The 21,590-nt window shown below is 43.8% G+C and overlaps 5 protein-coding genes across 5 annotated transcripts; 4 read left to right on the top strand and 1 right to left on the bottom strand.

Moving 5' to 3' along the window:
- Nucleotides 1–874: 874 nt before the first annotated feature.
- Nucleotides 875–1,708, top strand: PHALS_05440 (elicitin-like protein; the record flags this gene model as incomplete). The annotated part of the gene is made up of 1 exon (XM_024723011.1): nucleotides 875–1,708. One exon carries the CDS (start codon nucleotides 875–877, stop codon nucleotides 1,706–1,708), a length of 834 nt encoding a protein of 277 aa, XP_024574031.1.
- Nucleotides 1,709–3,861: 2,153 nt separating this feature from the next.
- Nucleotides 3,862–4,156, top strand: PHALS_05439 (uncharacterized protein; the record flags this gene model as incomplete). Its single annotated transcript, XM_024723010.1, has 2 exons — nucleotides 3,862–4,053; nucleotides 4,118–4,156. The coding sequence occupies 2 exons, from the start codon at nucleotides 3,862–3,864 to the stop codon at nucleotides 4,154–4,156; spliced, it is 231 nt and encodes a 76-aa protein (XP_024574030.1).
- An 8,396-nt stretch (nucleotides 4,157–12,552) lies between these two features.
- Nucleotides 12,553–12,925, top strand: PHALS_05438 (uncharacterized protein; the record flags this gene model as incomplete). Its single annotated transcript, XM_024723009.1, has 2 exons — nucleotides 12,553–12,729; nucleotides 12,788–12,925. 2 exons carry the CDS (start codon nucleotides 12,553–12,555, stop codon nucleotides 12,923–12,925), a joined length of 315 nt encoding a protein of 104 aa, XP_024574029.1.
- A 760-nt stretch (nucleotides 12,926–13,685) lies between these two features.
- Nucleotides 13,686–13,997, bottom strand: PHALS_05437 (uncharacterized protein; the record flags this gene model as incomplete). Its single annotated transcript, XM_024723008.1, has 1 exon — nucleotides 13,686–13,997. One exon carries the CDS (start codon nucleotides 13,995–13,997, stop codon nucleotides 13,686–13,688), a length of 312 nt encoding a protein of 103 aa, XP_024574028.1.
- Nucleotides 13,998–17,062: 3,065 nt separating this feature from the next.
- PHALS_05436 (uncharacterized protein) lies at nucleotides 17,063–17,337 on the top strand (the record flags this gene model as incomplete). The annotated part of the gene is made up of 2 exons (XM_024723007.1): nucleotides 17,063–17,236; nucleotides 17,305–17,337. 2 exons carry the CDS (start codon nucleotides 17,063–17,065, stop codon nucleotides 17,335–17,337), a joined length of 207 nt encoding a protein of 68 aa, XP_024574027.1.
- Nucleotides 17,338–21,590: the final 4,253 nt, after the last annotated feature.

Genomic DNA, 21,590 nt, shown 5'->3' with positions numbered 1-21,590 from the left:
TGTCGCGGACGGTTTGAACATAATGCACGGAATAACAATTACTTAAATCTTCCGAATCTCATTCGATTGACCTACGCGAATCTCGACAGTTTGCAAAAGAGCTCTTATGACAAAAACTTAAAAGCACACGCTCGCTGCACTTTGCTTGACCACGCATGATTCGGCGTGTGCGGCAGCACACCGAGTGTATTTATTCCTCGAGTCTCATAGAAAACAATCAACTTTGCTCGATAAGACGATTTTTTTACAGCTGTTCACCAGATCAGGTCTGGAACACGCTTTCCGCAATGACTTTCTGTGGCTGTTGCACTCGAAGCTTTTTGCATAGATTGTAGAGTTTTACCAATTTTCTTCTCAGTGTGTGCCACATTTATCTTCATTACCTTGAAGAAGTTTTTTGAATATCGACAGATGATGGCGCAGTCCGATTAAGTACATTTTTTCTAAAAATGAGTTGATGGCAATTAAATTCAGGAATGAGGTGAAGTGTATTTCGGCTATCCCGCAATATCTCGTGCTATGCCATTTACTACATAGCGTAATTTGCATAAGAGCTGTTGCATATGAACGTAGCGCATGTGGCTAAAAGAACTACACTCCTCCCGTTAAAGATATTTGCACAGTGCTCTTTCTTTCACATTGCTGAGTATACATGTATCTCACAATACTGTGTAGTATTTGGATTTTTTAAGTTTCGAATCCGAATGTTTTTCGAGCAGCTTGTAATCGCACACGCTCTGTTCACCAGATGTCAATGCATGATCTGAATGACTAGTGATCCGTGAAGTCCTCCACATCGGACGTCATTTTCCAATATTCCATTTTGCAATCAAGCTGGCGCATTATTATAAGAATTCCTCCACATTCTACAATCATGAAGCTCTCCACAATTCTCTCTGCTGCTACACTCATTGCCGTGACTGATGCTGATCCGTGCGACGTGACATCGCTCTCAACGCTTCTGACTTCAAAGGATACGACGACGTGCAGCACAGCGTCAGGCTATGCAGTAACTTCATTGGCATCTCCAACGGAGAAGCAAATGGCCATTATGTGTTCCAACGAGGCATGTCAATCGGTAATTTCACAAATACAGACTCTCGCTCCATCAGAATGTACTTTGGGCCAGTTCGCCCTGTACGCCGATCTGCTTACTCCGCTGAACAACATTTGCAAAGACGTTGCATCTTCAGAAGCAAACACTCAATCAACGACTGACTCAGCCACTAATAACATTCCCGAATCCCCTCCAACTCTGACTTTCGCGAATGTGTCGGATACGTTTGAGCCAGCTGAAGTCTCTTCCATTTCTTCGACTGATTTTGATCCTATTGTAGCTCAGTCGGACAACACAACCGTGATCTCAGCGACGCCCTCGGATAATACGACTGTAACTCCGACGACGCCGTCAGATGATGTGACTGTGACTTCCACAACGCCGTCGGATGATACGACATTGTCTCCTTCGACGCCGTCAGATGATAAGACCGTTTCTTCGACTACGCCCTCGATTGACCAGACCACGACTCCATCGACAGACCTGGTGGCTTCCGAAGACTCCAGCAATTCGCAAGCTGCGCCGTCTATCTCAAGGGACGAAAACTCAACTTCCTTAGATCCTGACTTAACTCTTGACAACAGCAAAGCCAGCGTTGCTACAATCTCTGCCGGATTTGTGCTAGTGGCCGTTGCTGCTGCCATCTTTTAGTAATTAGCCTCAGAAATGACTGATACTAAGGAATAAACGATGCCCGAATCTAAATCACTTAATTGTATCATTATGATGACGAAACTCTTTTGATTTACGGTAATCGATTACCGAAGCTCTTTAATATACACAAGATAGTGTCATTTTGAAACGAAGATCTGGTTGGTATAAGCACCGTAAGTATCTGACAAGTTTAGCGTTTCTCCCTAATGCCGAAATTCTTTCAGAGCGGGCGGCACACAGCGGCTTCCATGGAGATTGATTGATAAATTAGTAATCAATGATCGCTGAAAGCGAAACTGATTCTAGTAATTGCCAATATATCTTTGAAAGCAAAAAAATGTTGATTCATGACCAAGATTGATTAGAAGTTTGTAAATGTTCACGCCGACAATGTGGTGGACCATCCAACTAAATATTTTGATGAAATACATACTATCGGTTACTTGACAAAAAGTAATGGACAAAAAGCGTAGCAATAACATACCAAGTAGAACAATAGACTTTTTGGCCGCTGCTGGCGCGGATTACACTGTTCGAGACAACGAATCTGCAATTTTTTTTAATTATCTTCTTTGACGATCTAAGCTGGTGAGACTTCAAGGTAATGAATGCTCTTTGGTGTCACGGCATACTTTAGTGTATATATGTACACTTAACACTTACTTGTGAAATCGAGCGAAAGTCAAATCACACATAAAAGTATTTGGTTCCGTAACAAAAACTTTCAAGACTGAATACATCATTACAATGCTAATTAATATTAAATGTATAACAATCTTGATTCGAAGAAAAACTGAGTACTATTGGCTCGGTTCTGCTACTGGATAAAGTGTAAAAACTGAGCTTTGTTCGTTTACTGATGAAGACCACTACAATCACAGCTTTCTATGTGCAGAGTGTACGGCAACATCGTTACACTCGGTAGCATTGTAGTCACTTCCGAGACCGAGTCTTGTAAAGACCGCATTCTCTGTGAGGAAATTCTCTAAATTCTTTCTTCGGGACAGCCAGACCAGCAAAAATAATCTTATCTCTACATCGCTTGCTCAGAAGGGAACAGTGTACTCGCGGCTTAAGGTCCAGAGACGGTATTCTTTATTGAAGGCGCTCATCAGTAATGAGAAATTGTCGGTGAGAAATCAATTCCGTCGACATCACTGGGAGCGCTTAGAGCAGCCATCGTAATGTAGCTCGAGTGAAGGGGTCTAGCCCTTTGGGTGAATGGACAAAGATGATCTTTCCCAGCTAAAATGAGTACTATATTTTTTTGAATCTATACCTTTGCACTAGATATAAATGTGTTAGATACATTCAAAACAATTGTGCTGACATTGCACTTTGTTGTAATCGAGAGCATATATAAGCACAAAGAGTCGGGCTGGTGACGACGATGGAACTCTAGAAAGGAGGAATCTGCGGGTTCTTGTGGGCTGCTATCCGCGCGTCAGAAAATATAATCAGTTTTATCACGAGAACATTTTAGTATTAGAATCAATCATAAACATATGGACTCTCGGTATGGCACAGCTAGCTAAACTACCTGTTACAATTAAGCCTCCCGGGTACGTCTTATAAAGAGCGTACAAATTATATTAATGCGAACTCGAACAGTCATAGCTTCTTTCACGACCGAATCGCGTAAGGACTGTATCCTTTGTGTGTAAGGGACATGAGATGTTCTGGAAGCTCTCCCAGGACATCAAGGTTAGCTTAACAAGGATCATTGACTCCGATACGACCAAGCCACAAGGCCGGAGGTGGCAATTGCTCGCTTGATAGCGCTAATCAGCTTTTTGAAAGCGCTTGAAGATTGTTTCGACATACACTAACCCGGGAATGCGAACAAACAGGTGCTGTCCACAGAGAGGTCCTTGCTATATACGTGTCTTTTACCGAGGTGCCGCAAGAAATAGCTCATTTTCAAGCTGCCGCTTCATTTAGAACATTGCTCATTCCATAGCCAAAACAACTTTCATTGTCAAGAGAGAGAAACTGTCACCGTACATCCCCCTAAGATCTTGACGCTTGATATCAGTAAAGAGGTGAGCGACGGATGTTGTTGGTGTTCGTACCGCCCAAACAGGTGTGTCGGGTGCTTCAAATGAGAACCAGCAAACTATACCTAGTCTTCAAAATTTGTCCTTGCCACAATGGCGTCTGAATCTCCCAGACGCTGTAAGGTGGCCATCTTCATACAAGATCGCCGAACGGTTGCGGCTGGGATCGAGATTTTTCGCGTCATCCGTCCTCTTCTGAGAATGTCTAATTTGTTGGGCGGCAAAATTTTGATGGCACGAATATTTGACTTAGTACTGGAAGCAAAGTATCTCGAAGCGCGCCCGGTGCATTGACCTTAGCCATACTGAGGAGGATGAAAGCTCTACATAGCTGATAAGCAGCTCACAGATGGTATATTTATGGAAGTACAAAAGATTTGCACCTTGAGTGTTCCCTTCGCTATTGGCTGGAAGGGTCGTGTTTGCAGCGTAGATGCTGTAGCTCTTTGCTTTAAGGAAGCTAAGGTCATTGACCTTACGTTCAATACAAGAGCGAGTACGAGTGTAGCGGATCGCAAGCCGCTACCTCCAAGAATACTCAAAACCTTAACCCAAGGTAAAGACACTCTTCTGTTCAAATTGAAACTGTATTTAATTGTTTCATTTAGGGAAGAGCCGCCTGTATCTAAAACCTATAATTTTCCTGATTATAAAGTAAAACCTAATAAATATGGATAACTTCTGACGTCCTGCCGCATAGTGGCTTTTTGTTACGGTGTAGCCACACCATTGCGTGATTACACCATCTTGTGTGACCCATCCTTTCATACAGGTGTACGTGTAATTCCGTCACACTTTGGGTACGTGTAACCCCTTTACAGTGTTACCCCGCAAGGCGGCCCGACAAATCTCGTAAGGGTAAACATCGCGTTGCAGTAGGGTCGGTCTGGCATACTAAAACAACGGGTGTTTTTATAGCTCGTGGGGGTCACGATCAATAGGAACACCCAAAAATGGAGCAAATTTCTCTGAGAATGCTGGGCTCGCGGCCCAAAGTTTGTGACTGTTACTATCAGCGCCTCGGATATTGTTAAGCCGCGGATTGTCCCGATTGAATCAGGAGCATCGTGCAGTCACGTACGGTACCCGACTGTCGAGAACGCGAGACCGTAAGCAGAGGCATTAAAGATTTCAAATGCGGGTATTAATGCGTAGTGCCCGGTCAAAGTGTCTATAGTTTTATAATCCTTCAAGTGAAGGATAAAAGCTTTGACAGCTTGAAACTCTGGCTTGTTCTGGACCGTGATTTGACATCTGAGGTATATCATGGCTGATAGGCCATGAGTCATAGATCGGCTGGATGTCGAAGCGTTTGTTGCCACGCACTTCTCTCCTAGTAAAGCTTTGGCGGGTCATAAACCCTTCTTCAGTAGGCGATTTGCACTTTTGGCGCGGGCGCGAAGCTGCGATTGCTACTGTTCAAGATATGTGACTGTCCAAAGTTGATAGCAGCTATATTTTTAGACCCCTGAGAAGAGACCAGGCAGCAGAGGTGGGAGTGGGTTGCCTTAAGATTAGACAAAGACGAGCAATCGTTAATCGCGGTCTTCAGAGTTAATATCTGCTCAAAACACTAGTGAGATGTTGTCTCCCATGCCAGGACCGGTGGAGACTGGAAGCGAGTAAGTGTTGCAATCTTCTTTACCAGAATCCGTGGAGTTTACGGATGTCTGTGTGTCGCGAGTAGAAGGCCCAGACTCTGGAGGAAAGTAAGATGGTTATGACTTGACGCTACCGCCGAGTTAGGACCACCGTACTGAGCTTTCGAGTATCACGGATAAGTAGCGAGGGAAATTCATCGCACGTCGATCAACAGACTGGGGCAGTTCTAGAAGTTGTTAATCTTCCCGCACTACCTCCATTAGAGGCAGTTAAAGTATTCTCTCCGAGGGTATGTCCGGGAAATTGCGACATCGTGAAGGCACAAAGAGATAGGAACCAGAGGGGGAGCTGAGCTTGTCGTCAGTCATGAATGAATTTTTAATTAAAGACATTGAGTATGATGAGTGGGAAAAGTATTCCCAAAGATTCTGCGGAATCATTCATTTTGTTGAAAAATTAGACGACGTGGCGAGAAGCGACCTATCGTGCGAGTTGCCCATGCACTGAGGAGTGCATCATAAACTTGACTTTATTCTTAGAACCAACTGCTGCGTTACTCTCCAAGAGAGGTTATAGGGCATGGTGTAACTTCATAGACTGAAGCACGGTTTGGTTTTGGTGAGAAAGATAAATCTTCCCAACTGGTGCTATTTTTCTGTGTTAGACAGACAAACATCAAACAGCAAATGGCGCAAGCTTTTATTTAGCCGGAAGCGACCACTATTTTGGCGCAAACGCCGACGCTCAAAAAGGATGTGCAGTAGAATAGCATGGGTCGTCTGACTTCGTATAGTAACTTTGACTGGGCTAACGGAAGCTATCAACTGCTAGTGATAGGCAGTAAAACTCTATTACTGCGATGAGGTTATAAGTGCATGTTCTGGGAGTGAGCGATTATGCCACAATAATTGCCTAACATACCATCAACACTCAATACATTAGTGACGCAAATGTTCTTGCCACATCATACCGATGCATTAACCCTTATTGACGATACATTCGCGGATCATCGTGCAAGCCCTAGGAAGTCGAACGTGGATAGCCACATTGAATTACTTAAGTGCAGTGCTCTACTGTAAATGTAAGGAAAAATCAGCTGTTCGCCGATAAAGACAAGTATTTTTGGCACAACCAAGATTTTCTTTCTGGGTGATTCATTGGAAGCCTGACTCGCTGTCAGATCACGCAGACGCAAACGTCATTGTAGATTGGCTTGTACTTTTGTCGAAACACACTTGAGAAAGTGACTAGCCTAGCCAACTACTTGTAAAAGAATAGTGCAAATTATGCCGACGTAGTACGGCTCCTCGTCACTCTTTTAGAATGGATGTCAATTGATGTTTGGGTGCGACGGAAAACTCGGTCTTTACGGCTGTGAATGAATTTAAGATATGCCTTCCGACTCCGGCATTTATAAAATGAGTCGGCAATTCCAGTTTGTCCTCGACGTTCCTTCATTTGCCGTATATTGGGCTTTACTATAAGCACTGTCGAGTCTCATCAGCTAAAGCCACGCGAAAGTACTTCTCACTCCACGACAAGGAGCTATTGCATTTAAGTGTTTTCTAGCCAAGTTTAAGGTGCATCTGATTCGATCTAAGCCAATTTTGGTTCATACGGACCATGTATCTATGCGCACAGCGTCGTCGTTACCACATCTCGCAGAGAATGACAATATAAATTCGATGCTAAGGTTATCGTTCATGGGCAGATCGAAACCGGGTCAGCACAATGTGGTGGTGAATTGCTTTCGCGTCGCCCAACTTAAAATTGCCGCATTCCACGATGATGACGTGGCACGTCGATGAATTGATACGCACAGTAATCAAATTGGACACATAATGTGTTGCGCCGCCAAAAACTTAGGAAAGCAACAATTATGAATAATCCTCGTTTTCATTTTATCGGAACGCGTGGTTGCGCATTTGCATCGCAATGCTTTACCCTAGGCTTGCAATATTACACCTGAAACTAAGTATGTAGTGCTGCCAGGTTGAAGGCCTCATGTTTGGACGACAGTACGAGGCGTATGCTATTGACAGACTCCGAGAGAAAAAAATAGCTCGGTGAGGGCTGAGAATTGGCGAACCATTATGTATAAGCAGGTAAGCAGAATACGCAAGTGTGAAATGTGTCTGCGGCTTATATACTTGCCGCATGGACGCTGTCTTTAACTAGCTCGCCGATTCCGGCAACGTTTTGGCAGTTCATAAGAATGAGCTTTATTTTTGTCGCTTCAAAAGCAACTTCCGGTAATTTAAGCATGTGATCTTTGTAAACATTCAGGCAAGATGGCGCATCTCGTTGCTATCGCAGATTTCTTGGCCAGTAAAGAGCTGTTTTTGACAAAAGAGTTTACCAACATGGCTTGCTGTGACCATTGCGACAGATAGAGGTCGACGCTTTACAGTAAATTCTGGCACACATTGCTCAATTTATAAGTGATCAGATTAATCATGTCATCCGCTAGCCATTTGTGCATTATGTGTGGTGGATGATATCTTTCGAAGCACTTGCGCGAAGAGACCGCGATGCTGGAGCAAACCGCTTTTACTCGAGGAGTTCGCGCTCAATCATGCCTTTATAGACTTTGCTAGTAAATTACAAAATGTCTAGTTACTCGATTGACAAAGATCAGCCTGGCTACACTACGTAGCGACACCTATGGTTTAAGCTGACTTACTTTCGGTGTCATACGCCAACTACGTGACGCTACGGTTGACAGTTTAGATTGTCAAAATTTAGTATGCCGATGCCATTGGCAGACAGAAGACACATCGGTATGTCTTGAAGGGAAAGCTAGATTAAAACGTTATTGTCTCATATACACATGCAGCGTCCGCAGTCAATAAGACGAGGCTGTGATCTCGCTAGATTAGACTTTCCACATTCGTGACAAAAACGAAGCAGAGTAACCCAATTGACATGTCAAAGAAAAGCAAAGACAATTCGAGCTCTACGTGAGCTTATTGTATAAGAATGCCACTCTGACAACTCAGCCGAATGTGAAGTGCTCTGCGTAAACAAAGCAGCGCTTTCACTGCGCCGTAAACTGAGCTATTCTCCACTCTATAGCGATGAAACGGCTATATATCTCATACGTACCTCGAACCGCTCCGCACGATGGTATAGCTCTCAGAGCGCATCCGAAGATGACTCATTTCGGTATAGGATGGACGTCGTCTCTCTTCGAAAGTCTTGTTGTGCCGTTGCAAATAAAAAAAAATTAAAGTACAGATGCGGAAGCGTCATCGACGCTGGAGCTTCTTGATGGACGAAGGTCGATTCACGTCTACGTCGTACGTTAAGTTGACTGGTGAGTACAATGGATAGTATCATGAAGTAAAAAACAAGCTCATGGGAGCTCTTTGGCAAGTTTTCACTGGCATCGTCGTCGCTTAAGGGTTGCGCACCTTTGGTCGTATCTTCTCTGCCAAACATTGATCGCTGGACACTGAGCGTTTTCCACTAGCGCGTGGGGTATATCCTTGTCTTAAATTTAATATTTGTAAAATCTCGAACCACTATCCCAGGCACATGAGCGGAACTGTCGGTAGCAAGAACTAGTGGTGGTTTGTCTCTACGTCCACATTTAGGTCGTGTGGTACGCTTTGCAAAGTCAAATATCGAAGAACGCGCTAGTCGACGTCTGCCTCGCTGAAGCTGATGGTATAGCTGTTAGACGGGCCAGGTGACTCGTCTTCCTCAGACTGTGCACGGACTAAGTGCGATACTTCTCGGCAATCCTGCCAGCATTCTGCAGTGCAGCCCCCACAGGTAATAGAGATTTGCCGACCTCCTACAGCTTCAAGCGCAGGCGGCACCTCTAAGGAATGACGACCTCTGAAGTCAGAACGCGCTTGTTAATTGACTTTAGGGCACTTGTTTTGTTCTCTGTTCGAGCGAAAGGATCGCCAAATAAGAAAGTAACAACTTGAACCGGTGTCACGAGCAATATTTAATGAATGGAATCGTTAATCACGACGATATAGTCTTCAAAAAGGTCGTTCTGATTCTTGCGCTTGCCGAGAGGCTGCTCTCTTTTAACCAGGTCCAGCTTACTGGTAATTATCTGGTCGGCTCCATGATTTCGCAGCGGGGTGGTACAATTACTTTCTTCCTACGAACGTTCTCAGAAGCGCAACTAATGCAAAGAAGAGATCGAGCCTAAAAAGTCTATAGTGAGTGGCTCGGCTGTATGTCTCTGGGTAAAGACGTAGGTGCTAGTTCATTACTCGGCTAATCGCCAGAACCGCTCTCATCGATGAAAACCTCGACCTCCACTTCAGAAATAAATTAAAGGTTATAGGTCGCAAGTAGCGAGTGACTCGGCTTTATGTCTCTGGGTAAAGACGTAGGTGCTGGTTCAATACTCGGCTAATCGCCATAACCACTCTCATCAATGAAATCCTCGATTTCCTCTTTAAAGATAAATTAAAGGTTATAGGTCGCAAATACAGAGTTTCTATCTGATTTATGCCATGTCAGATGATATTGGGGTTGTAAAGAAATTAATTATGAGTTGCGAGAAGTGAAGAGTAATATTAAGCGCAGCAGGTTGGTGCTCGTCAAGCGCTCTCGTTTGCACAATGTGGGAAATAGATAAAAGAGCTGTAAGCCCCAGCGTGGTTCTACGCCTCGGAGGGGGAATCGTGATGTAAACCGTACTATTGTATCGCTCATCTCACACTTATGTGCGATTTTACAAAATACAATGTTATACATTTGAGCAAAAATAACAGCACGCTTTTTTGTAGCAATACAACTTTAGTAGCACTTCAGTAATGACACTAACGAAGACGATGAGACTTCGTAGAGGAAATGTCCATGATAAGTTCTACGTCATGCAACAAAGTCTTCTTATTGAATACAGTAAGACGTCTATCAAGTATTGGCTACAAAGAAATTATTTTCATTTATCTATGTTAGACAAGCCCAGTAACAATCTCACAATCAAATGCATACATAGTTTGCTATTTTATCTTAAAAAAGGCATACACCTACGCTTTAAGTCAGAATTAAGCTTCTATTAATTGTGTTCAGCTTACTATTGCAAATATTAATAGCTTACGTACGGCTAGTGTGAGGTTAGTGGGCCAAATGTCCCACAAACCACTCGCTTTAGAATACTCGCCTCCCTCATCTATATCAGCGTTTGTTGCAATACTGTGTAACAAGATCATACTCTGTGTATCTGACTTCAAGACGAGAGAAAAAGGGTTGGGTGTACGGACGTTTCAGTAAGGTACACGCTGCACCATCCCTCAAAAAGATTTCTACAATGTGACTAGGGTAACACTCATTTGTTTTTGTCCTTGAAATATGCTCACAACAGTGAGTGCTGCACCAGCACCCATTAAGCCAGACATTTTTCACTTAACACTGCAACCCAAATTGCTTGATCTTCCGCGCATGTCCTACTCTATCTTACGTTTCCAAATGGCTCACTGGCCGACGACCTTCAAGCTATATTCGGTAAGGCAGCCAAGGAAATCCTCAATGAAGACGGTCACAATGCTTATCGGATCCCTGGGCAGTATTTTTGTTCCCGAGAGATATTCTGCAGCATCATTCCATGCCTGTGGGTAGCTCTTGTATTTGGGGCATTTTGCGGTTCACTGACTCAACTTCGCAAAATTTGCGAGCCACGTCCCCGTTATCGACAGTGGCGGGTGCGGCGCCGCAGACTTCACATCAGCACCCAGCTCGGTATCAATGAGCTGGCCTTGACTCAGCAAGCCGATCTTTTACTTCTGGATACGCAAGACAAGTAACGACACATGTAGAATTAAATCACATTCAGAGAGTAACCCTGATTTTATTGAAGCTGTACGCCGCGCCAGATGGGTGTCTATATCTGGAGAATTTCCAGTCAAGCAGAAAGTGAACAAGTGCTTGCTAGTCGCTTCACGAGTGCTTTCGAACCCCTGTGATCACCGCTTTCTCCTTCGCAGCAGCCGGATAGATCCCTATTAGTACCGATAATCATATTTTGGCGTTGAATACTGGCAAATTGTCCATCGAGTATCTGACTTAATTCACACAGTAAATAAAGAAGTCACGTCGCCTCCTCATCTCATAGCTTTACAAGCTCGCTTCAGGCAAATTGACTCCAGACTAGAAATTCGTTTGATGATAAACTACACAATGTAAAATTAGGACGTCAAGGAGGTTGTTCAGTATTCTACAAGCTTCACCTATACTGTAAACAACTGCAGTGTACTAACCGGTCTCCCAATTGTATGAAATGGAAGTGAGAGGGTCTCTTGCTCATCGAGCAGTGTTGACGTGACATCAACCCAACCGTGTTTGGCGCCCGTCGTGTTTCGACAATTGATGGAGTAACATTCGTGAACACCACCGATAATGGCAGCACATCGAATTTGTTTGATAGATTCAACGTGCGTCCGATATTGATATGAGCTATGTTTAAATGCGCTCTGTGAGCTAAGACATCGAACGGGCTGGCTTGATCCACCTTTAGCGATTTATAGCTGAACAGCTACTTTTGAGAAAATGTTCCTCTGCAGAGAATGATGACGACGTTGCTCCGTCTCCAACACGGCGCTTCGAATTGCTTGGCGTCTCAAATGAAGATCGTGATAAGGCTTGAGAATTTGGCTTGAATTGCATGATAAAATCGTATTCTCGTTGGAAATTCGAAGAGTATAGCTTAATCCCACTCTAGCTACGATCATAGGTAGTCTGATGTAGCCGCATCATAATTTAATACTTTGGTACTGCATGAGTAGATAGGCTAACAAAGTTTGTATAATGTTGTCATCCCCAACATAATTATGAGTGTTTCGTCTGCCTCTGGCACACGCATGACGCTTTGGTTCATCCAGGCTCTCAGCCAACGTTCGTGCACTCAACGCACGACGACCAATCAAAAAAGTTGAATTTTGTTACCAGCGGTAGCAATTTAATTTCAGCAAGTTGAATCGTAGTGACAGTCAGTCCCAACAAGATATGAGCCATTTTTTAACGGTGTCAAAGGCCTCGGAGTACACCAAACTTTAAACTAATTACGGTGTAGACTAGTAGATATGTATACATCATCGTTCAGCGCAAAGTGCTTTGGAGGGTATCCCCACAACTCGATTAGCTTCTTTCATCTGACCATTTGTCGGTTGCACCGTTATATATAGCTCCAAAGCTTGCTACTGCCCTACTTGCCTCATGTGTGATGACATTTTTTATGACGAGGAGCTAAGGACAGAATACCGTAAAAGACACCGGATACATCGTCCGCTTGCATCTGTAGAGGAAATACAAAAAGCACCGTTGTTTTCTTGGCGGCAATTTATCGTAGATCTGTGTTTGCTACACAGTCCAGAGTTTTACTGCGATCTGATGGTCTAACATGTAAAAAAATAAGCTACTGTTTGTGTACGCTGGATATTCTTTTTACTAGCTGGATTTTTGCCTCATTGGGCCGACGTCTTCGGCCAGCCAGCATGTTCCGGCAGAGTATCGGTCGTCCATGAGCAAGGAAAACGAGTATGGTCTACCAAAAGACGCGTTCGGGAATCCCAGCATTCTGGTCTTTTAGATTGATTGAGAAAAATGCCTTATTTTGCTTCTATAAGCAACTCGTTATCGGTAAAGCTACAGTCAAGCTGCTCTTCCGACAAAACGAGTTCTTGATGGTTATTGTGTCGGGTAAATAACGCACTGCATATATCTGGCGAAATCTGTTGCGGGTGATGACAATTATTTTCATGTTGATCACTAGGCAATATATATTATGAGATAGCGGAGTCTATAGCTTCTAATAAGCAGCCCATGGTACTTCTGATCCGTACGCTGGACTTAACCTCTCATAAATTAGCGACGTCAAAACAGGAGACACGAGAGCTCAAAGTCTCAGCTTCGTGAATGCACCCTCCACCACATCCTAGCGGCCCGGTTTGTTAATATCAAATGCATTCGGCAACGAAGGATAATCATCTTGCAGATCTCCGTGGGGGGTATGGTAACGACGTTGCAGTATACAACAACTCATGATCTGTATCGGGCCTCAAAGTACATTGAGCCAACGAAGCATGCCATAAACTCGACTTCCTAGCAAAAAGCTCGTTTCATGAACTAAATAGAACCGTCGTTTTTATACTTGCAAAACCCAATCGTGATGAAGCGTTCATGTCTATCGATCTCTGCTTTGTTTAAAAGAACAATTTGCGGCAAAGGCTAAATCGCCGCAGACTACATATAATGGCCAGGCTGGGTTCAGAAGGGCCTAATTCGGAGCACTCGTTTTATTTTTACATAGCCGCCTGATCTGCCGTACCCTAGCATCAGTGACATTTGTTTCAAGAACATCGCTGAGGAGTCGTGCCATGGCTGCAGATCGTGCTATCCAAGAAAGTATTCCAGAAAGGCATGCTGTCGGCACCTAGCTCAAACTTGCTCATGTCATAAGAGGGCTTATCTAGGCGAATTAACTTGTGCACTGCTTGAAAGGGCTTGATGTGAGTGTTCAAATTTGATTTCACGTGCTCTGCACAACTATGGACAAATGCTTGTCGGGAAGATTTGTGCACCCACGTACTGAACGCGTTCCCCTTGTATTTTAATCTATCAATGGGTCTGCCGTGAACATATTTAATGGATTTTAGTGCCATATTGAACATGTCTCATATTGTGATAAGATGCGAATCTCGATCAACATCCGTCCCTAGAGCACGCTTAAAGCACTTAACACAATGAGGAGGATACAACCGACTCGCATAAAAAGTTGATGTTACCATCGACTACGTCGAGAACGCTGTACAGGGTTTGCTTTAACGTGAGCTTCTGCTGCAGGGGTAAGCAATTACGCTGGTTTGTGGCTACAATTTGCTGATGGAACGTATGCATATTTCTCGGCTTGTCGGCAGCCAGATCTGGAAGCCGGTGACGGATGGGGGGATTTCCTAGGACCTACATCGTCTAATTTGCTAAATAGCGCACGGTCCCTTAGTAAGAGTCATTAGCTTTCTATTTACTATCAAATTCCACAGGTCATATAAATTTCAACACAACTTTCTACATTCTAAGGTAGAGTGATGACGAGTCTTTTCCGCTTCGTGGTTTGTTTTTAAGAAAGGATTTATCGGATCTCCACTCCTTGTGCTCAGTGCTTTTGGATGTCTCTGACTGAGGATTCACGTATGTTGTTAAGGAGGTCGGCTTTGCATTGTTACTAGCATAGCGAATCTGGTGATACCACCATTTGACGTTTGAAGCGCATATCGCCGAATGAGAGCTTTGAAAGCTCCTCAAAGCAACTTCTACAGTTTCTCTGCGTTACACGGTGGGAGTGTGGGGCATGTTACATGGTCTTGGTGTCTCGGCAATACAGTCACACTGTGACTAGCGGGAGTCATTTTCAGTAAAATCAGGTCCTCGCACACTACTCCTGAATCATAGTCTTCTGTATTTGTAGATGTTTTTATAAACTGCGGCTTGTGGAGTACCCAAATTCGCTTCAATAGTTTCCAGCCCGGGCGACAGCTATACAGACGCCTTAACAGTAACAGCATCCGATATCCTTCATCAAATATGTCCACATAAATCGATCATTCCTGAAGACCACGACACACGATCTAACTTCCGTTCCAGTCGTCATGAATTGGAAAACTCTGGCTCACAGCCTCATTTACCTTCCAAGCATGCTTAATGCTCACATTCAATTAATCAAACAACCCCATGGACTGCATCAAAGCTGTCGGGGCTTCCTATTTGCACGAAAGAGCTCCTCTTTGTCAATAGACTGATTCACAACTGCGGCATAAACCTTCACCAGGAGTAAAAGGCGTAGCTACCAATTTCTTTAACTTCCGTAAGCTTTATGGCTCATTGCGTTCCAGCCAGGTCATACTAGGATGAAAGTTCAGGTCTAAGACCAAGCGGCGTTCCGATTGCAGTATTCAGACCGTATTTGAGATGCATAGAAACCATTGACATGCCCCGTCGAGAGATGTACGGATTTATGTCAATACCAATGCCTTGTATACTCGCCACTAATTTCACTTGTACTCAATCACACGACGCCGCTGAATCTATTGCGGATTTCATTGAATTAAAAAACACGGTATGATGATGTCGCCGACAAAAAACTAGCTGTCGCCGACAGAAAACTAGCTTTAGGCCCACATAAAATCAAGAGCATACGAAATGAGCTCTTCTGCTTTCAACCTCCACGCGGTTCATTAGATCGAATGATTCTTTTCCGGTGGCTTTTTTCACCTATAGGCAAAGAAATATACCCAAGAGGGAGCTGTCGGTCTATCCAGGAAAATCATGAATTGTTTTCACCTATCAGCTGCAAGAGAAGGGAAGATGCAGTCCGAATGTTACCTGTTTTGTGGTGTTCGTAAACTTTTCATTGATGCCTTCTGCCATAGTGCCAAACTCGCAAGTCCGTTAGACGTCAATCTCTCTCGAAATCTTTGCTTCGGGATTCGCTTGCAACGGGTCTGTCCTGCACCTGACACAAAGGGGTCTTTGACTCTACTAGTCCACGTTAGCTCAAGCACAAAGACGAGTTTGTCAGATAAACAAAGCGATAAAACAAGAGCTTCAAGTAACCAGGTACCTAGCTCACGCTTAGCTGGAGAGCGACATGCATTTGGATTTAAATCTAGTCTGAGGGTTTGTAGCATGTTTAATTTTATCTATTTCAGCAATTATACCATATGTGCTACGTATCGCGAGAATACTCGCAACAAATTCCCACATACATATCCTCTCCGGATTCATCCGCAGCAGAACTTGTCACGATAAATCGGCACACTCTTTAAATGGTCAGCTCGGCTAGGATTCATTGCTGCTGGCACGCTCGGAGAGCCGTTATTATTTGCATCCCGAAAGACCCTTGCGAAATTAAAGCTGTATACCGCACTCAAAAATGCAACATACACCGCAAGAGGCTAAATGCACCTAAAAGGTCTGGATCTAAGCTACGTTCGTTTGTAATCCTTAAATGAATTAGCTGTGACAGTTGGAAGGCGTCTTCGTAGCTGGCAAACACCTTCCGATGAGCAAATTGCTTCCGGAGTCTGGGTTGCCAAGTGTGTTACGACACAATCTTTTTAAGCGCGTTTGTATAACCGGGGTAAAATTGATTGGCATTCCATGTTTCATTTTTAAATAGGGTGAAACATTTTAAAGACTTAGTTGAGCCCTTGACGACAAGTGCTACCAAGTGCTCCGGGTTACATGTCTTATCCTCACGAGAATAAGTCTTCTAGAGAATCAGTTTCCTTTTGACAGCAATTGCTTCGGGCTGCAGTGCTTCTTGCACAGCGGGAAAATCAGCATAAAGAGTCTGCGTAAAAATGCACAGACGACGTTTTTGGAGGTCGTTCAGGGGAAGAAGAACCAGAATTATTTTATATACCCATTAATTGACGCTTTCTTAAATTGAAATCAGTCTAAACATAGGATTAGCTGTATGTAATAAAATAAAAGTATTGACAAGAATAAAACCATTTAATCATAAGAGCATCGCACTTGACGCACGGACCTCTCCTATAGATTCCTATCACTCGAATTTCCTACGCAACGCTAATCATGATGGTATCTCGGAGTGCACGAAGTATAATGTGTGCGTAAATAATATCAGAGAGTACCCCGTTACACAAGATTTGCAGCTCACACAGCGTCCGCCCTTCATCCACTCTTTTCTGGTCACGCTTTCAAACCTATGGATATAGTCTTTGGTGTCGACAGCATAAAAGAAGTACTATATGGCATAACGAAACACAATAGGAGCTTTGCGACGGGATTTATGTCCGTGGCAAATTTGGCGGTGAATCACCTGTCCAAAAATATGAACACAAATCGTCGTGAAGGCATGTGGGAGCCCGTAGTTTTTAAGGTATGATAAGACTTTAACCCTTCTTGTAAGTCGTAATTCTGAGGACATGTTGACTTCAAATGACCTAGCTTCAATGTGTGAAGCCCTTTTGTGACTTATAAGCAGCGATTACCTATGTTTTTTCAGCTTTAATTAGCCATGTCATCTCTAGATTTCAATTCTTATCTTAAATGTTAGGATGGCAAAATATAACGATGCACGTTTTTTCATCGCTCTCACACTCAGATCAGCATCATTTGTAATATTTTCTTGGGCTTCCGCTCACGGCCATCAAATACACGGAGTGCTTCGTGTTGTAACGGTGCAAAGTTGTTGGTCTATGAAGCGTTTTTAGCCTTAAACTGGATTTTGTTTGGTAGCACATCCAATGTTGCATTGTGCTTCGACGCAGAGTTTTTAAAATCATCTTACCATAGCACAACCTGGAGTCGATAACATCGCTGGTCGAGGGCGATTTACTAGATCCATGCACTATTTATGGCTCATTATGCGCGTCGAACTTTAATCTTCTCGGTGCCGCATTGAGACTTGACAGCCAAGCTTTTTTGCCTGTCTATTCCGTTGAAATGCACTAATCCCAGCTTTCAGTGTTGAGCAATGAGAACATCCCTGAGGTAATGTTAAATTTGTTTTTGCGCAGCACCCGGCAAATTGAGCTACGCGCAAATTTCTATCAGATACCCTTCAGTGCCCATTAAAAGGGCACTTCAATATATATTTTCTCGTTCGTACTGGTGGGCGCTGTGCACAAATAGTTCCTCGAACACAACACACACGCTTTCGAGACTAGGAAGCGATCCCGACGTGGAGGGAAAAGGACAGTCCGGCTTTAAGGGAAGAAAAACGACTTAATACTTTGAAGGTAAATTTGCAACCGAATCAAAGTAAGTTATAGTTCTTAGCAACATGCAAAACAGCCTAGAGGTTTTACTAATAAAACCTTGGGCTCTTGATTTATAAATCAAGGGTGTACTGAGGTTGAATCTCAGATTCAGATTTTAGAAGATCTTGGGTGTACGGAGCTTGAATCTCGAAAGCTTGGATTTCAGCTTTCGTGAGAACTATCCAGAAGAAGGGACTGGCTCACGTTCTCCACATCGAAGGCTTGAGCTTTAACTTTCTTGGAAAGTATTCAGTAGAAGTGACTGGATTACGGCAATCACTTCTAATGACAGTGACACGTCGGTCTCGTCACCAGTACAGATTTCCAAGTAGGAGCCAGCATTCTGTACCTCACAGAATGTTTGTGATTTTACATAAGAAATCACGTATGCATTTTGAACTACTATACTGTAATCTTCTTCGATAAATTCCCACAATGCGTACAGAAGGTACATTTATGTAGTAAGTGTAGCCCATTATATCATCCCCTACTTTAACTCAAACGTACTTTGATACTTTTGTAGACCTTTCGGAGCAGTTCACTTCAAACAACAATGAAACGATCCAGTGAAAAAACCAACATGAAAAAGCGTTCTTTGCCTAAACGGTAAAATAAGCTTCAAAACTCTTTGAAGTTTCCTCTATTTTAGATCGAAATTGAGACAAGAGGTGTTGTATGAAACAGATCATTTGTAGGCTAGGATCAACAATTGTGATGTCATCGCAGCTAAGCTTGACTCTTGGTGGACATTTGTTCGCTTGAGAACGAGAACAAAGTGGAGCGTCTTCTTCGCCGAATCAAAGCTGGCAGGACTCCCAGTCACGGCCGAGCACAACCAAGCTCTGGTCATCGCAGTGCTGCTTTTAGTAACACTACAAGTGATTCTCGTAGCTGCGGACCACGTCCATGCTACGTCGTTCAAAGAAGGGAGTGAATATTTCCCTCTTGCAGAGTTTGTGGTAATCAACTCCACACATGTCTCGACAGGTCATTCGCCATTTCATGTGAACTATGGTATTTATCCAAAAGTACCTGCTTCCAAAATGGGCGAGGTCTCAACATTAAGTGGGAGAGGAACTATGGCTATTGAGCCACCGTCAGACCTAAATGCTGTCACAGAGTCAAAAGCGAATTTAAGTCAATGAGACCTCTAGACGACATGGGCAAGTCGTTAAGAACAGCAAGTCGAAAACTTTATTGTAAAGAGACAAACTGTTGTTCGGTTTCTTCGAGACACAATTGCAAAAGCTCAGGATCTACAAAGACAGCAAGCATATAGGATCGGAAAGATGATGAAAAATAAGGTGTATAAGGTCAATGATCGTGTACAACTTCGCACGACAAATCTGCCTGAACATGCAGTATCCAACTTGGGAAGCAGGAAGACTTTACCAAGATTCACTGGACAGCTCAAGGTGTCGAACTGCAATAGTGATGCGTATACTTTAGCCATTCCTACACGCATGTGCCTACATCCTGCATTCTATGTGGGTAGGCTCAAGTCGTATCTTGCAAGCAGATCTGCCGATTCTACTCTAACTTTGGTAGATGATCAAGCTGATGATGAAATTCCTCTATTTGTCTACGAAAAGCAACCAACTCTTCACCCCAATTATTCTTGCTGGCGTACGAGCATTGAAAGACATCGAAAGATTGCTCCTTCACTGATTTCAACGCTTAAAGACGAGAATAGTACTACCTCGAGAAAAAACTGTCTCTTCAACAGAGCGCAACAGATGTTCGTGAGCCATCGCACGAGATTACTTGTCCTTCTGAAGTCGAACAAGTTCATCATGACCCTGTTGAAACCGTACTTCAAAACGGGACTTTAAAGCCGAGCATTGGGTGGAACCATCAGTTAAAACGTCGAGTTTCGAGTTCTGCTCTACGACAAGGCTCTCGCAGCGATCTCCAAGCATCGAGCAACGCTGCTGAAATGCCTCTGCGATGAGCGCTCTTCCACTTCGAGAGTCGCTTAATCGATTTTCACGCTCAGCCCCACCTCCGCTTTTAGACTCTCGTGGAGAGTGGATAAGATGATTGTCGATCACGAGGATCGATGGACTCGCCATCGTGAAAAAAGCAGTCAAACAATCAACGCTTCTACAGAGATCGGTGGCGCGGCCATCCATCGGACTCGGACACGTGGTAACCTCGTCAGGACTTGGATTCGCTACGCAGTACGTCCTCCAAGACTTAATTCACACGCTTTGTTTGACCGTCTCTTTCAAAGTGTCCCGCTGTTGACATGGACAATTTGATGCACAGTAGTCCAAACAGTGCACGCCAAAATTTCAACGTAAAACGTGTGTCATGGTCTGACACGATTCAACAGGAAGGCTATGCAGATAAAAAAAATCTTTGAAAACCTTAGCTGTCTTCTCGGCTGAGATCCTGTCCAAAACAGGCGAATGATGATGCATCATGCTGAACCGGTCCATCAACACAAGGTTGTCACTGCGTCCATGTGTATCATGCAGAAGTTCGAATATGAAGTCCATACTCACAGGCTTCTAGCTGTCAGTTGGCACTGCCAACGACCGAAGTGGGGCCTGAGTGGAGCTCAGTATTCTTACTCTCTGGCAAATCTCACAAGTCCTCACATACTTGCGCACCCACTTATACATGTGTGGCCAATAATAATTCCGGGAAAGACTAAGAACATTTTCTTATGTCCGATATGGCCATCCGAAGGGCTGTCATAATACTAATATATAAGAAACGATGACGCAAACTTCTGTCATTTGGAACAACAACTCTTGCTGTACCCTCGTGTTCAACGGCCTAGTACAACAATCCGTTGTGAACTCCTGAGCGGTGAACACACGATCATGTGCAAGACGGGAGACCTTGCAGTGCTCCGTCGGAAGTATCATTGATATACCTCAACAATTCCTGACATGTCTTATCAGACTTGTACCCTTCGGCAATCTCTTCGCGCACTGTAGTCGTAGTTAGAACTCTGATCGTCTGGACATCATCGCATTGTCGACATGACTCGTGTATATCTCGCTCCTGGACTTTGAAATATTGTCCGGGCGTCTTGACAACGCATTGGCTAGGATCTTTGTCATCCTTAGCTTGTATTGTACAACAAAGTTGTACTCCGCAAAGCAGAAAAAACCATCGAGCCATTCTTTGCGATAAATGAGGAATATTTACTGCAGTACGCAGTGAGGCCTGATTTGTAAAAATCGCAAGGCACTCCAATCCAAGCAAGTACACAGGGAACTTAACCAATGCATACTTCATGATTATAAGCTCTTTTCATGAACTGGATAGTTTCGATCCGCGGTCCGGAGTAGTCGCGACTGAAAGGAAACAACTCGCTCTCGGCCCTCATCATCGTGTTGCATCAACGCACAACCGATGGCATAATCACTTGCATCGCAGACCACACAAGAAAGCTTATCGTGGTTTGCAATCGCAAGAACAGAAGCTTCTCTCAAGCTCTTCTTCACTTCGGCAAAT

Source organism: Plasmopara halstedii (genome assembly GCF_900000015.1).
Source record: "Plasmopara halstedii genome assembly, contig: Scaffold_289, whole genome shotgun sequence".
NCBI lineage: Eukaryota > Oomycota > Peronosporomycetes > Peronosporales > Peronosporaceae > Plasmopara > Plasmopara halstedii.
The sequence above is the reverse complement of the archived record's forward strand: the minus strand, read 5'-3'. Positions and strand labels throughout refer to the sequence as shown.